Below are 12,700 nucleotides of genomic sequence, written 5' to 3'. Positions count from 1 at the left end.
CTTCGTTGCTGTAAACACTTAATTTCTCCTCACTGCAACCCTGTGAAACTGGAATGACTACAGGTGAGGAAAGAGAAGCTCAGATAAGCGAAGGAACTTGCACAAGGACACAGTAAGTGACAGGACTAGAATTTGAAACTGAGTGTGGTTTATTCCATGACTAAAAGAATGCTAGGCCTGGATAGGCCTTTGTAAGGACTTCATGGGAGATCCACTACCTTACACAAAAAGACATTCCCAGTATTACGCTGAGTGAAAAAAAGGTTATGAGTCAGTACAGGTTCATTCCGAAAAAACTATGTAGGTATGTACACAGACTTATATACACATATACAGAAAATTAGAAGGAAATATTAATACGGTCATTGCTGGACGATGTGTTTTTTTTCCTTTTCTTCATTTTTATTGCCTGATTTTTCTACAAGAAACATGCATTACTTATGTAATACAAAAAAGTAAAAGAAAAAAATGAATTCCACACATAAACCCAGAGTGTGCTACAGTCAGTCTATATGAGTCATAACAAGTAACTGGGACCATCTTTCCTCAGATACCTCTTCTGTGAAGTGTAAATGCCAACTTGGTGCTGCCCCATGGAGTAGCCAGCCAGGAATATCTGTTTATGTTGCGATACTGCCAGAAAAAATAATCCCTACTATGAAATTTTAAAGATGTTTTTGAAGACTTCCTCCAAATACATTAGACTTTCTAGGTTGACTTCCCCACCCTTCTAAACCCTGACTAGATTTGCTTTCCCATTTGACCATGGCTGGAGGGGGCCAGTTGGCATCAGGGTCTGTGGTATAGAGAGATGCCCTGAGGAGTAAGGAGATCTTCTCTCGTGCCCACGTGGTCACTGCCACTTGCTTACCGAGAGAGAAGAATTGGTAAGGCCTGACAGAACAGACTGGCTAGAAGGCCTTTCTATGGCTGTAGTACATTACTACGTTTCCTGAAGCAAAGTATTGGTAAGACTTAAGTAAATGTGGTATGAGGAGAAAGAAAAAAGACGTGAGTAGAAATTCTTGAGGTATTTTAAACATGGGATACAACAGAGTTTTTTTACCCCTTTATTTAATATTGTTGAGAATTTATAATAGTAACAGCATGGCTGGAAATTGGAGGCATAAGGTACACAAAAGAGGGGGAAAATGAACCCAAATATATGCACTAATTCAATATTTTAAGACGTCTATTTCTTTACTTTTTTGAATAGTTTTGCAAATCCCTGGCGTTTTTACAGGCCAGTGAAAACACCGCTTGGACTACCAGACTTCAACCAGGTCATAGACACATATACTCAGGATCTCCTCATTTTCATTATGGCCACAACCTCTGTTCCTCAGAGTAACAGTTTAAGAGGATACACAGAGCAGCTTAAAACAAATACCCTTGGTCTTTCTCTCCTGGGATTTCTGTGTAATTCAAAGGAAACATATTTTCATGGGCCCTTGCCTGCTTTGAGCAGGCCTTCCAGGCCATGTGGGCCATGATTTATTTTCATAACTGAATCGCTAAGTTTAATTTTATAAATAGTACCTAGTGGAGTACGTTATGTATAACAGTTGCACATTAATGTTGTGAATATAAACTTTCAATGAATAATTAAATGATTGCATTGAAAGCTTTTCACATATAAATTTAAAAGTTTAGAGAGTAGCAATTTAACATCTATTGCAGGCAGCCAAACCTGCCATTGTGTTCCTGCTGTCATTTAAGGGCACGCTAGACTTCTGCCTTGCTTTGTGTTGCAGTGCAGCACTGAAATGACAGATTCCTCATGCTCGTAGATCTTGTGACAAGAGCAAGAGGAAAAAAAGGAAAAGAAGACTTATGGAAACTTCCATCTTCACAAGGTCCGTCAGCAGAAAATTATCAAGTGCTTTGACATTTACCATTCTTCATACTTGATCCAATAATTTTCATTTTGCTTATGGCTTCCATTTTTACATTTTTCTTTTTTATTGCAAACCCCTTACTTCAGTGCTTCTATACTTATTTTATCTTCAGAGCAGTAAGACTACCCCAGAGGGTCGACAGGCACCTGCTCAGAAAACTCAGCATTCTCCCATCAGTCACAATGAGTCTAGAAACAGCCTCAACAACCCAGGAGCCTGCAGCCTGGGAGATTCCCTGACCTTCTCCAGAAGCAGCACCACTGGAGGGGAGAGAGCAGACATGGTTCCCTTCCTCTCTCTGGTCCCCCTTTCCCAGTGCTCACCTTGCCCAATCTTAGCCCAACATACACACAGAGCAGAGGGGAGCAAAACAGAGGGGAAAATACAAGTGAGCCAGTAAGACATCACTTCTGCCTCCAGAAGGAGTGAAAAATCAGGCCTGGAAGCCAGAAGGAGCAGTCTTCTCCTGGCTCCAGCCCACTTCTGCCCCTTAGCACCCCAGGGAGCAACGCACTCAGGAAAACCGTCACTGGGTACAGCTCTGCTTCTTCAACTGAGGCACATTCCATTCTCTTGCTTGCTTCTCACTGAAACAAGTGTGCTTGGTGATTTCAGCCTTGTTCTCTCTCAGGGCGAGTACCAAGAACTCCTCTGATTAGAACTGAAGGCTGCAGGTCTTCAAACGGTGTTTCTGCCTCTACCTTGTTCTATCTCTGGGTTTCTCTGCCAGATTCCTTACTTACCTTCCTGCTGAGGGTCTCTTTCTATGCAGTTTTTCTGGACTGAAAGCTTGACATTCTTACAGGACTGTTTTGACCAAATGATTGCCTTTTCAATGCAACACACAAGCGAGCCAGTGGAATCATTCACTAGCTCCCTAGTGGTCCCTAATTAATGTGTAACTTATCCCAGGACGGGCCCAACCTTCCTGCCACCTTCCATTCTGCTGATCACCAGCCAAGCTGAACGACCAGTTCTAATAACCCATTTTCACCCCTCTCTAGCTTCCTCCAGCCTCCCTCATCCTTTTCTTTCTGTGCGAATGTTCTCTTCTCCATTCCTCTCCTTCCTGCTCCATCACTGCCACAAGTCTGAAGCCAAGATCCAGCTCAAATGCACCAGACTCCCTCTAGTCTTCCATCTTCCCCATGGTTGGAAGTTACTGCCTCATTCATCTTCCCTAACACTTTCTCGGTGCTTTGCTAGGTATACGTTTTCAGGACTCAGGTTCCAGTCATGGCTCGGACCCTTAATCCCTATGTGACCCTGGGCCTGAAGTGTCCACTTCTTAAACTATTAAAAGGAGTCAATAAAAGCTGTCCTTCCTATGTCATTCTGTTTTCAGTGGTGGTCAAATAAGAAAATGCAAAAATATAAGCTGCTATACAAACGTAGGTACTAGTATATTTGTTTATTTCTCATCTTCTCTGCTAAAGCATAAACTCTTGGGACAAGCAGTCTATTTCTTACTAATTTTCCCATACACCACAGCATCTGAAAACACCAAATACAACTATCTGTTGAATGAAAAAATAGATAAAATAGAGTATTCATGTATCTACTCTGTTGGTTTTTCTTTGGCGGTACGCGGGCCTCTCACCGCTGTGGCCTCTCCCGTCGCGGAGCACAGGCTCCGGACGCGCAGGCTCACGGGCCATGGTTCATGGGCCCAGCTGCTCTGCGGCATGTGGGATCCTCCTGGACCGGGGCACGAACCCGTGTCCCCTGCATCGGCAGGCGGACGCTCAACCACTGCGCCACCAGGGAAGCCCCCTACTCTGATTTTTTTAATCCACAATCTTTTTAAAAGTGTGGGGAGCAGTTTCTATTAGTTTACGTACATAAACCCTTTCCTTCTAAACTTAGCATCTTTGTGTACTTGAGAGTTTGCAGCCCCGTTTTATGGCTGCATTTCCATGTCTGGGTACCAGCCTGACAGAGGAGCCACGCAGCCCGGCCTGATTAAAACCATCTCAGTGACTGGCGGGGGATGAAGACGAAGAAGCAAACCAAAGCAATGAAGATTTGAAATATTGCTATCTTGGGAAAACTTTCAAAAGGTGCTTTTTGAAAAGTGGACGGACTTGGCGGTCAAAAATATTATGATGTGTTGAATGTCAAAGCTATGAAGCAGGCTACCAGCTTTAAAGAACTGGAAATGATAATATTTTGTCTGCTTGGGCAAAGAAACTCAGAGTGACCTGGCCTGCAGGCAGCAAACTCAGCAAGGTAGTCCAGGGCTTTCTGCTTTGCTTGGCGAATGGCTTTGCTTGGCAAATGGCTTTGCTCTTTGGCACTTTTAAATATATGATGAAAGCAATTGCTGTCAACCTTTCCTCTTCTTCTCTAAATAACTATACATTAAAAAAAGACTTCTTGCCATTAATGTTTCTTGTTTGCCTTGGCTCATTTATCTTTATGCCCTATACGCTAAGGTCTTTGTAACTTTAGTGCTTTGGAAATACATAAAAGGTAAATCATCAAACTGCTTGTCCTAAAAGTACTCTGGGTGACTCTCAGGTGTGATAAATGCAGTATTGTGTGTTTTGAAATTTTTTTGTAGCAGTTTAAACCAATGTAAAGCTTACAGAATACGCATACGCACACGCACACGCACACACACACACGGAGCAAAGAAACCATCCAGTGAAAGGAAGCACAGCAGTTATACTGAACATCTGCAAAGGGCTTTATATTTTGCTAAGTTACGAGGCATCACTGTAAACAACTATCAGGTAGGTAACAGAGCTGTAAATGTGCACAGAATCCCAAGGTCACCTTATAGGAGAGAGGTGCACAGCAGCTTCTTAAATGCCCATGGAATGCTCTCTAGCCTTAGTAGAGCCACAGAATATTAGCATTATAAGTCATCCAGCTTAATATCTCATTTCACAAATCCCTTTAGTAAAAGTGCAGCCTCTACCAGCACATTTCCAGTAACAAAGAACTTTACTTTGCAGAAAAACCCATTTCACTCTTGGATTGCTCCCCAAGATTTTCCTAATTCAGAGCCAATATCTGTTTCCTCCGACTTCCACCAGTGTGTCCTAATTTTACTCTTCAGAACTATAGACAGATATAATCTTATCCTCAATCGAAATGATATTCTTCAAATATTTTAAGGCAACTTGCACTTCTCTCATGTCTTCTGTCTGGCTCCTTGATTTCTCCACTTCCTTTAACTTTTTGACTTGTGATGTGGTAAAAAAAAAAACGGGATCCAGAAGGATGCTGGCTTGGTGACTCTCCTTAAGGTAGTCTCTGACTTGACAGTGTCCCTGTGAAATGTGCTCACAACTAGACACAGTATTCTAGATGTGGCTGGACAATTAAGTGTGCAGTGGGACTATCAGTGCCCTTAATCTGGCCACATGTGTGTATTAATGAAGCCTAAAATTTAAAAAGCTTTAAAAAGAAGTTGCGTCACTGTATCTGTTCATTCATTCATTCAGCAAACATTTCTGAGCAACTACTAAGTGCCAGGCACTGTGCTCAACCTCGCTTGGTTCTTAACGTTGTTGACTAGAATGCTTAGGATGGGCCTTCCACATCCTGAGTGTCTACAATTTACTTTTCATTCCTAGAGGATGGATTTACATTTATTATTGTTAAATTGAATCTGATGGTGGCCTATTGTGTGTCAGCCAGGTAGGACCTTGCAAATCTTGATAATGGCATCTGACATGTTCAACTGTTTTTTCCAGCTCTGTGCCAACTGCAAACATGTTAAAATACTATGTTTCCACCTAAGTCACTGATATGTTGAAAAGTTCAATGCCCAAGACAGAGCCTTGTCAAAAACCACTAGATACTTTGCTATAAGGCAATTTACCAACTCCTAACAGTACTATTTATCTAGTTTATTCTTTTTTTATATTATTCAGAAAGGTATAATGAGTGACTTCATAAAATTCATTAAAAAATTTGGCAGGATTTATTTTTAGTAAACCTATTTGCCTTCAAATAATCCCAGCTTTCTTTTCCAGGAAATCCCCAAATGCATGAATAAAACAGTACAACCCTCTGAAGGTTTGTCCTAAAGTTCACGAAAATTCTTTCCACTTTCTGTATATCATCATTTTAAAACTGAGTTCATTCAAGGGTACCTCATAAGAGTACTGTGAAAGTTAAAAGGGAAAATGAGCGTTGAGCCTTTAGCATGGCCCCGGTTCATTGTAATGGCTCCATAAGTAAATATTATTATAAGCGTTTGAGGCACCTCATTTTTTCCCCTTCATTACTTGGTTTAGAACTCTTTTTTTTTTTTTGGCCTCTCCACGCAGCTTGCGAGATCTTAGTTCCCCCATCACGGACTGAACCCGGGCCCTTGGCAGTGAAAGCTCAGAGTCCTAACCACTGGCCAGCCAGGGAATTCCAGAATTCTAACTTTTAAACTCTTCCATCTCTTTCAAGCTGTATCTCTCATTAGCCTGCAGGTTTCAGAACTACTCTGAGCCGTTTGACTTCTCCTGTCATAGGATGAGAAGCCTGGCTCTCTCCAGTCATTACTGCTAATTCTTGGAGTTCCCTTCATTTCCACAGCATCAAGTTGTTTTTTTGTGGCTCTCAAATTAAGGCTAAAGAAGCGGTCCTCTCATGCTTTTTCTGAAAGGTGAAGCTTTCACTAAGGTAAGCCAAGAGTTCACCGACTCATCATTTTTGGAAGACAGTTGCCTAAATAATAGAAAGGTGTCTCTGTCTCTCACTATCTATCTAATCTATCTAATATAGTAACCTGAAGTTTTTATTGAGCTTCAGACTCTAAGTTATTATACTTTATGTAAGTCAACCTGGGAGGTAGCTGTTATCATCCCCACTTTAGAGATAGTAAATCGATGCTCAGGGGGATTCAGAGATGCATTCATGGTGACACAGCTCCTGAGACTTTTAATTGTGACTCAAACTCAGGATACTAACTGGAAAGTTGTCTCTATGCCAGATTCAAGAAAATCACCAACCATATCTTCTACCCAGCTAGGTGGTTTCTATAGAATGCTTATTTCTATACCACTGTATTACTAATAATCTGATAGAGCATTTCTATCAGAAATACTACCTGTATCACTTTTACATCCTCAACCAAATGGTCTTCAACATTCATTCATTCAAAAAGTGATTCCGAGCCAGGCCTACTGTGTGACATTGTATACATCTAGAATTTCCACAACAGTGTCTTTTTTTTTTTTTAAACAAAGCTACTCTTCTCAGCCTCCATTTATTCTATCCAGTCTCTTCATGAGCCACTTCTATGTACGGGGCACTGTGCTATGTGCTGCAGTATACACTCAGTCCCTGCCTTAGGGGAGCTTATAACCTACTGGAGAAAAGACCTCTAAGTAATTCAAATACAAGGCAAGCCAACCTTCTGTGGAGGTACAAAGTCATATAAAGAAAGGTGTCAGGAGGAGCTGGAGATGCGTCTTACGTGTGTAGGATTTCAGTCACTTGAGATGGTGCAGGGCATGCACCAGGGGGAGCAGAGGGCAAGAGCAAAAGGACAGAGAAGGAGCGACAGCATGGCTTCATCCAGGGAACCGTAGTTAGTCCATCCAGCTGAAGCACAGGCTGCACGGACAGTCGGAAGGACAGATAAACTGGAAAGGCTGGTTGGGAGTCAGGCAATAGAAAGCCCTAAATGCCCAGCCTGGGCAATTGCACCTTATTCAGTTTGGGATCGGAAGCCACTACAGGTCTCTGCAGTCAGGCGTAACTAGATCCATGTTACGCTTTGCGAACAGTAACGAGGCGACCATGGTAGGATGCCTCGGGAGTGAGAGGGCAGAAACAGAAAGCTCAGTGGCAAACTCATTCTTTGCAGTCTTCATGGAATACACTTTAGTTTCTCGTAGGAGCTCGTCAGAGGCCCAGACAACCAAATCCTCTCTTCGATTCCATCTGTGCAGTCACCCTCTCCCAAACCGTAACCTTTAATAGAGGGAAAGATGTGTCCTATTTCCTACTCTGGTGCTTTAAGTCATGAGAGATACATCTTGATTTCTTGTTTCGCTGTTTTCCATGCAAAGCAACAGAAGACAAGATCGGCTGAGGCTTGTCAGTTGAATAACGGACTGGGGTTCACCTTTCAGGAAGATGCTTTCCCCCCACTCTCCACAAATCATGGCAGGTGTGCATGGCCCCCTGAACGGTCAGGTCACTGAAGATGGTCTCTTGCTCTTTGTAACTCCCCTGCTCAACCAGTCCCTGCTTCACCTACTCCCTACTCACATGAAAGTGCTTACCCCATGCTCCGGCAAGTGCTTATTCTAATCCTTAGGCCAGAACGCCTCCACCTGCTAGTTTATTAAAGGGAAACTTCTGCCCTCATGATGGCGGTTAACCTGAGGGGCTGTGAGGGATGTGCCCCGGCTGCCGGTTTCCCTGGTAACTGACGAGCCAACCTGACGTCAATTCCCCCATACATGGTAGCCTCCTTCTCCTCCGAGTAGCAAAGATCGCTGCCATGTCCCACCTGCTGTCTGCTCTATACAGTGGGATGTTGCTCCAGGACCTTTTGCTGCAGACATGTAAGATCCCCTGTCCAATAAACTGTTGATGTCTCTGTCACTGTTCTGGGCTCTTATTTTGGTCTTCTCGAGGCCTGCAGGGTGCAGCCCAGCACCACCACTGAACACCTCAATGGGGAGTCACAAACACATGCTGCATCTTTTTCTGGACCTGATGGACCCAGTGACTTCTTTCTTGTTCCAGTCACAATGGGCTGCTGCTCCTTCCTAGAACTTTCAGATTCACAAGGGATGGCAAATCTCTGTCCTTTTTCCTATTGCTCCAGGGAATCTTCTCTGTGTCAAATTCTTCAACTCTAATACTGTTATAAATTCCTCTTTGTTTTCTGAGAATTGTCATCTCTGGATTCTTTTAGGACTCCGTTTAAAAAATATTTTTTCTAAGAGCTTTTTATCTCTTCTAGTAGGTTGGCAGGTGGAAAGGTGTTCAATCCTGTCCTCTTTTTTTCTCCTTTAACATGGAGATCAGCTGGTATTAACAGCTGACTCACATGACTGGTGATTCTTCAAAGGAAACGCACTTAACAACCCCCTTCCCTATCCATCTACCTGCCCATGTACCTAGCATTACCCTGGCTTCTATAGAGTGAACAGAAAGCATCAGCTCAGGGGAAGTTGCTTGTTTTTCTACAATGGCCAATTTAGAGATAGAGGGTGAGATTCAGAGAGAGTGAAAAGCTAGAAGCAGAGTTTTTGGCTCTATAGAGGGCCTTTTAGCCACTAAGCTGAGCGAGCTAAAAGAAAAACCTTCCAGTGCATCTAAAATAATTTAGTGAGAAGCTACTGCCCTTTAGATGAAGAAGGGTGGCTTTTATAGATGATAAACTGAGTAGCTGGGTTCTTAGACAATGAGCTGTTCCTTCAAGAGATGTGAGGCAAAATGGGGTTGTCAGAATCAAGGCAGAGAGATGGGTGAAATTACCTCCCATCAGGGCTGAAGGCGGGGCAAAGGGAGCAGGAATGGTTGAAACATCTGCTAAATCATGAATCATGTCCCCAACTCCCTTCATTGTCTGAAACTGCACCTCAGCCCCTGAGAGGCCATGAGGAACAGACAGAGAAAGCAGACTTGTGAGTGAGATGGAAGGAGGGAGGGAGGATATTGGAACTTGACATAAAAGGAGGGGTTAAAAGCCCATTCCTTCTTGCTTTTAACTCTATAGTCCTATGAATGCTAAGAATTAGGAATTTCTTTCAGCTCCCAACGCCTGCAGCTTTAAGTGTTCAATCACAATTAGAATCTCAGAGAGTTTGAAGCACTAGAAATATCTACTTTGTAGAGCAAACAAATAAAAAATCTCGCCGGAAGGACCAGTCCTTTTTTAAAAGCATGAGCAGCATGGACACGTATCTGTCACATTCCTCAATAAGCAGGAACAGGTGTTGCCCCCAGGGCACGGGTGGAAGAGAAGGAGATGAAAAAATAGTGACCTTTTCCTTGGAAGTCATTTCTTAGTACATGTAGGAACTCAATTTGACAGTGAAACATTTGACAGCAGAGGGAACAAACAAGTGACAGACCTGTGTAAATTGGCACAAAACAGGTAGAAAAGAGAGCTGTTCATTTCGTTCTACCACTGAGATATATTCTCTCCATCAAGTCCGGGAGGTGCTTGCAGAGCTAGGAGTTAGGTCTGCTAAGCCACATGCTTCTAAGGGAGCACAAGAATGGTGTGAGTGGCTATTACAGGCTGAATGTGTGTGTTCCCCTCAAATTCATATGTTGAAGCCCGAACCCTCGATATGGTGGTATTAGAAAGTGGGCCTTTGGGAGGTAATTAGGTTTAGATTAGGTCATGAGGGTGGGACCCCCATGACGGCATTAGTGTCCTTACAAGAAAAGGAAGACACAGCTCACTCTCTCTCTCTCTGCACCAGCCCACACTGAGGAAAGGCCATATGAGGACACAGTGAGAAGGTGGCTGTCTACAAGCCAGGACCCAGGCTCTCATCAGGAACCAAATCTGCTGGCACCTTGACCTTGGACTTACCAGCCTCCAGTACTGTGGGAAATAAACATCTGTTGCTTAAGCCACCCAGTCTATGGTATTTGTTATAGCAGCTCAAGCTGACTAACAGAGTGGCCAAACGGTCCTGGGTCCTGTCCCTTCCAGAACTGGATCCAGAATAACATGAGGATCGGACAATGTCAAAGGGCATTTTTGCCGCAAGCTATTCTTCCTTCTTTCTCCCGATATCAACTCACCCTCCCTGTACAGGTAAGTGCACAATCAGAGGAATTTGGTATTGAAAACTGAAATCAATGGTGGATGGAACCATCTGAAGGAAAGTAGACCCCAAATCCTGGAATAGGCAGAGAGGATTTTTAAGAAAATTATTTCTATAAATCTCCTTACCTTTGTTCAAGCGTCCCATCACAGTAAACTCAAAATACTTGCTGTTGTCAGCTGAAGAGTAAAGTCCGAAGATGGTGGCTGAACTTTTCGTCTGCAGCTTGAAGGTGGAGATCACATAGAGCTCGTTCAGGGTGGGGTCTGTCAGGACTGGCTGCAGGACACCTGGGTTCAGCCTCTGGCTGGCGGATGGGAGGAGGTCAAAGACTGCGGAGAATGGGGAGAAAGGAACAATCAGTGAAAGATTTAACTTTGGGGCAAACACGTTTTTTGAGGGGAGACAATTTGACAGTAAGCTATGAAGTAAACTGATACTGTAATCATTTTTCCACATTGCCAAACTCGCCAGTTCTTCCTCATCACTCTTACAGTGGCTGGACATTTGAACCAGAAGAAATAGAGCACAATATTCATCACAAGCTTATAGCCCCCAAGAGAAGACAAACTTTGCAAACCCAAAATTGCATTTTGGCTGAAGAAGTGGCTCTGAAAATGCCCACTAGGGAGAGGCTAGTATAAAAGCTAAAAGCCTTTATACTAAAGGCTTAACGTATAAGGTGTGGGGGATGCAGGTAACAGCGTCCAAGTCATTGTTTTTCTTATGGCCCCTAGTAGTGAATTTCTGCCTTGGGGTCCCTCATGTGTCTCTCGGACCGGAGCCCGTTGTCTTTTCCTGGTCAGTGATAAGTGACACAGGGAATATGCAGCAGAAAGCAGGGGTATGGTAGGAGATACACTGTTAACAAAACAGTTTGCTACCTTTGTGAGACCAAAGTGTTCCCTTTGTGCATTTACAGTGCCCCAGTGTTTCTCTGTTAAGAAATCCTGATGTGGAAACAAAACAAAACCATACAACGTGGTTTCTATTTCTTGATTGTAACCTCACTGATAGAGTTGGTCTACAAAAACTAGAACCTGCATGTATATTTGTGTAAGTTGCTTTTGATCGAGTCAGCAGCACCTTCTCTCAAATTTTATGAAAGCTATGAGAGAGTATGTCCAGTTAATTTAAAAGGCAAAGGCCAAATTTGGGTAATACTCACTAGAAGTTACTTAGTATTTTTCTTGGTTTATGCAAATATCGTTTGGACAATTCCATAGCCTGCAGGAACTTCAGGCTCCAGAGCTGTCTCCTGGATACAATAATCTGGTTACTAAAAAGGGTCACAGTACCCATAATTTATAAAGAGCTCTTACAAATCAATAAAATAAGCATCCTAATAGAAAAATGGGTAAATAACACGAAAAGGCAATTTACAGAAAAAGAGTTACAATGGCAAATAAGTATATATATAAGTGTTCATATGCTTAATTAATGATGAAGGAATTGCTAACTTAAGCAACGAGGTATTATTTTCACCATCAAATTGGAAAAACAATAAATACAATAATACCCAACTGTTGGTGAGGATTCAGGAAGATGGGTACTCATATACTGGTGGGTAAGATTTAAACTGGTATAAACACTTTGAAGCCAGTTTAAATAGCAATATCAAAGGCACTAAGACACATATGCTCTTTGATTTAGCGTTGCTACAAAAGGAATTTATCTTAAGAAAATAAAGGATGATATGGTAATTTATTTAGGAGATTCACCACCAGTGTTAATTCTAGAATTTCTATTTAGGAAAGAGTTATGTGAAAATCTAATTGGAAGAGGTGGGAAACCTGAATCTTTGCTGGAAGAGCACTTTGTCTCTTCTTAACAGAGACAGAAAGGCTTGACAGAGATTACAGGGATTTCAGCCCTCCGAAGCCATCCTGTGGCACCGCAAATGTTCAACAAATTATTTATAGTATGAAAACACTGGAAACTAAGTGTCCTACATTAGAGCCCTGGATAAATAAATTTTGGTCCACCCAAAAAGAGAAATACTATATATTAAATTACTATATATTAAAAAGGGTAATGCAGCTGAATACT

The 12,700-nt window shown here is 42.5% G+C and overlaps 1 protein-coding gene across 4 annotated transcripts in view; it reads right to left on the bottom strand.

Annotated features, from left to right (window-relative positions):
- The window catches only part of THBS4 (thrombospondin 4), a 50,146-nt gene that overhangs the window by 33,385 nt on the left and 4,061 nt on the right, over window positions 1–12,700 (bottom strand). For all 4 annotated transcript variants that reach the window (XM_022593876.3, XM_089909064.1, XM_089909063.1 and 1 more), the window contains exon 2: window positions 10,780–10,983. In XM_022593876.3, coding sequence (XP_022449584.1) covers window positions 10,780–10,983 — 204 coding nt within the window. The remainder of the gene's footprint in view (window positions 1–10,779; window positions 10,984–12,700) is intronic.

The sequence above is a fragment of the Delphinapterus leucas genome, chromosome 3 (assembly GCF_059928025.1).
Source record: "Delphinapterus leucas isolate spDelLeu-1000000601 "Yukka" chromosome 3, BTC_Dleu_Yukka2, whole genome shotgun sequence".
NCBI classification, from domain to species: Eukaryota; Metazoa; Chordata; class Mammalia; order Artiodactyla; family Monodontidae; genus Delphinapterus; species Delphinapterus leucas.
Note: the sequence above shows the minus strand (reverse complement) of the source record. Positions and strands in the feature narration are given on the sequence as shown.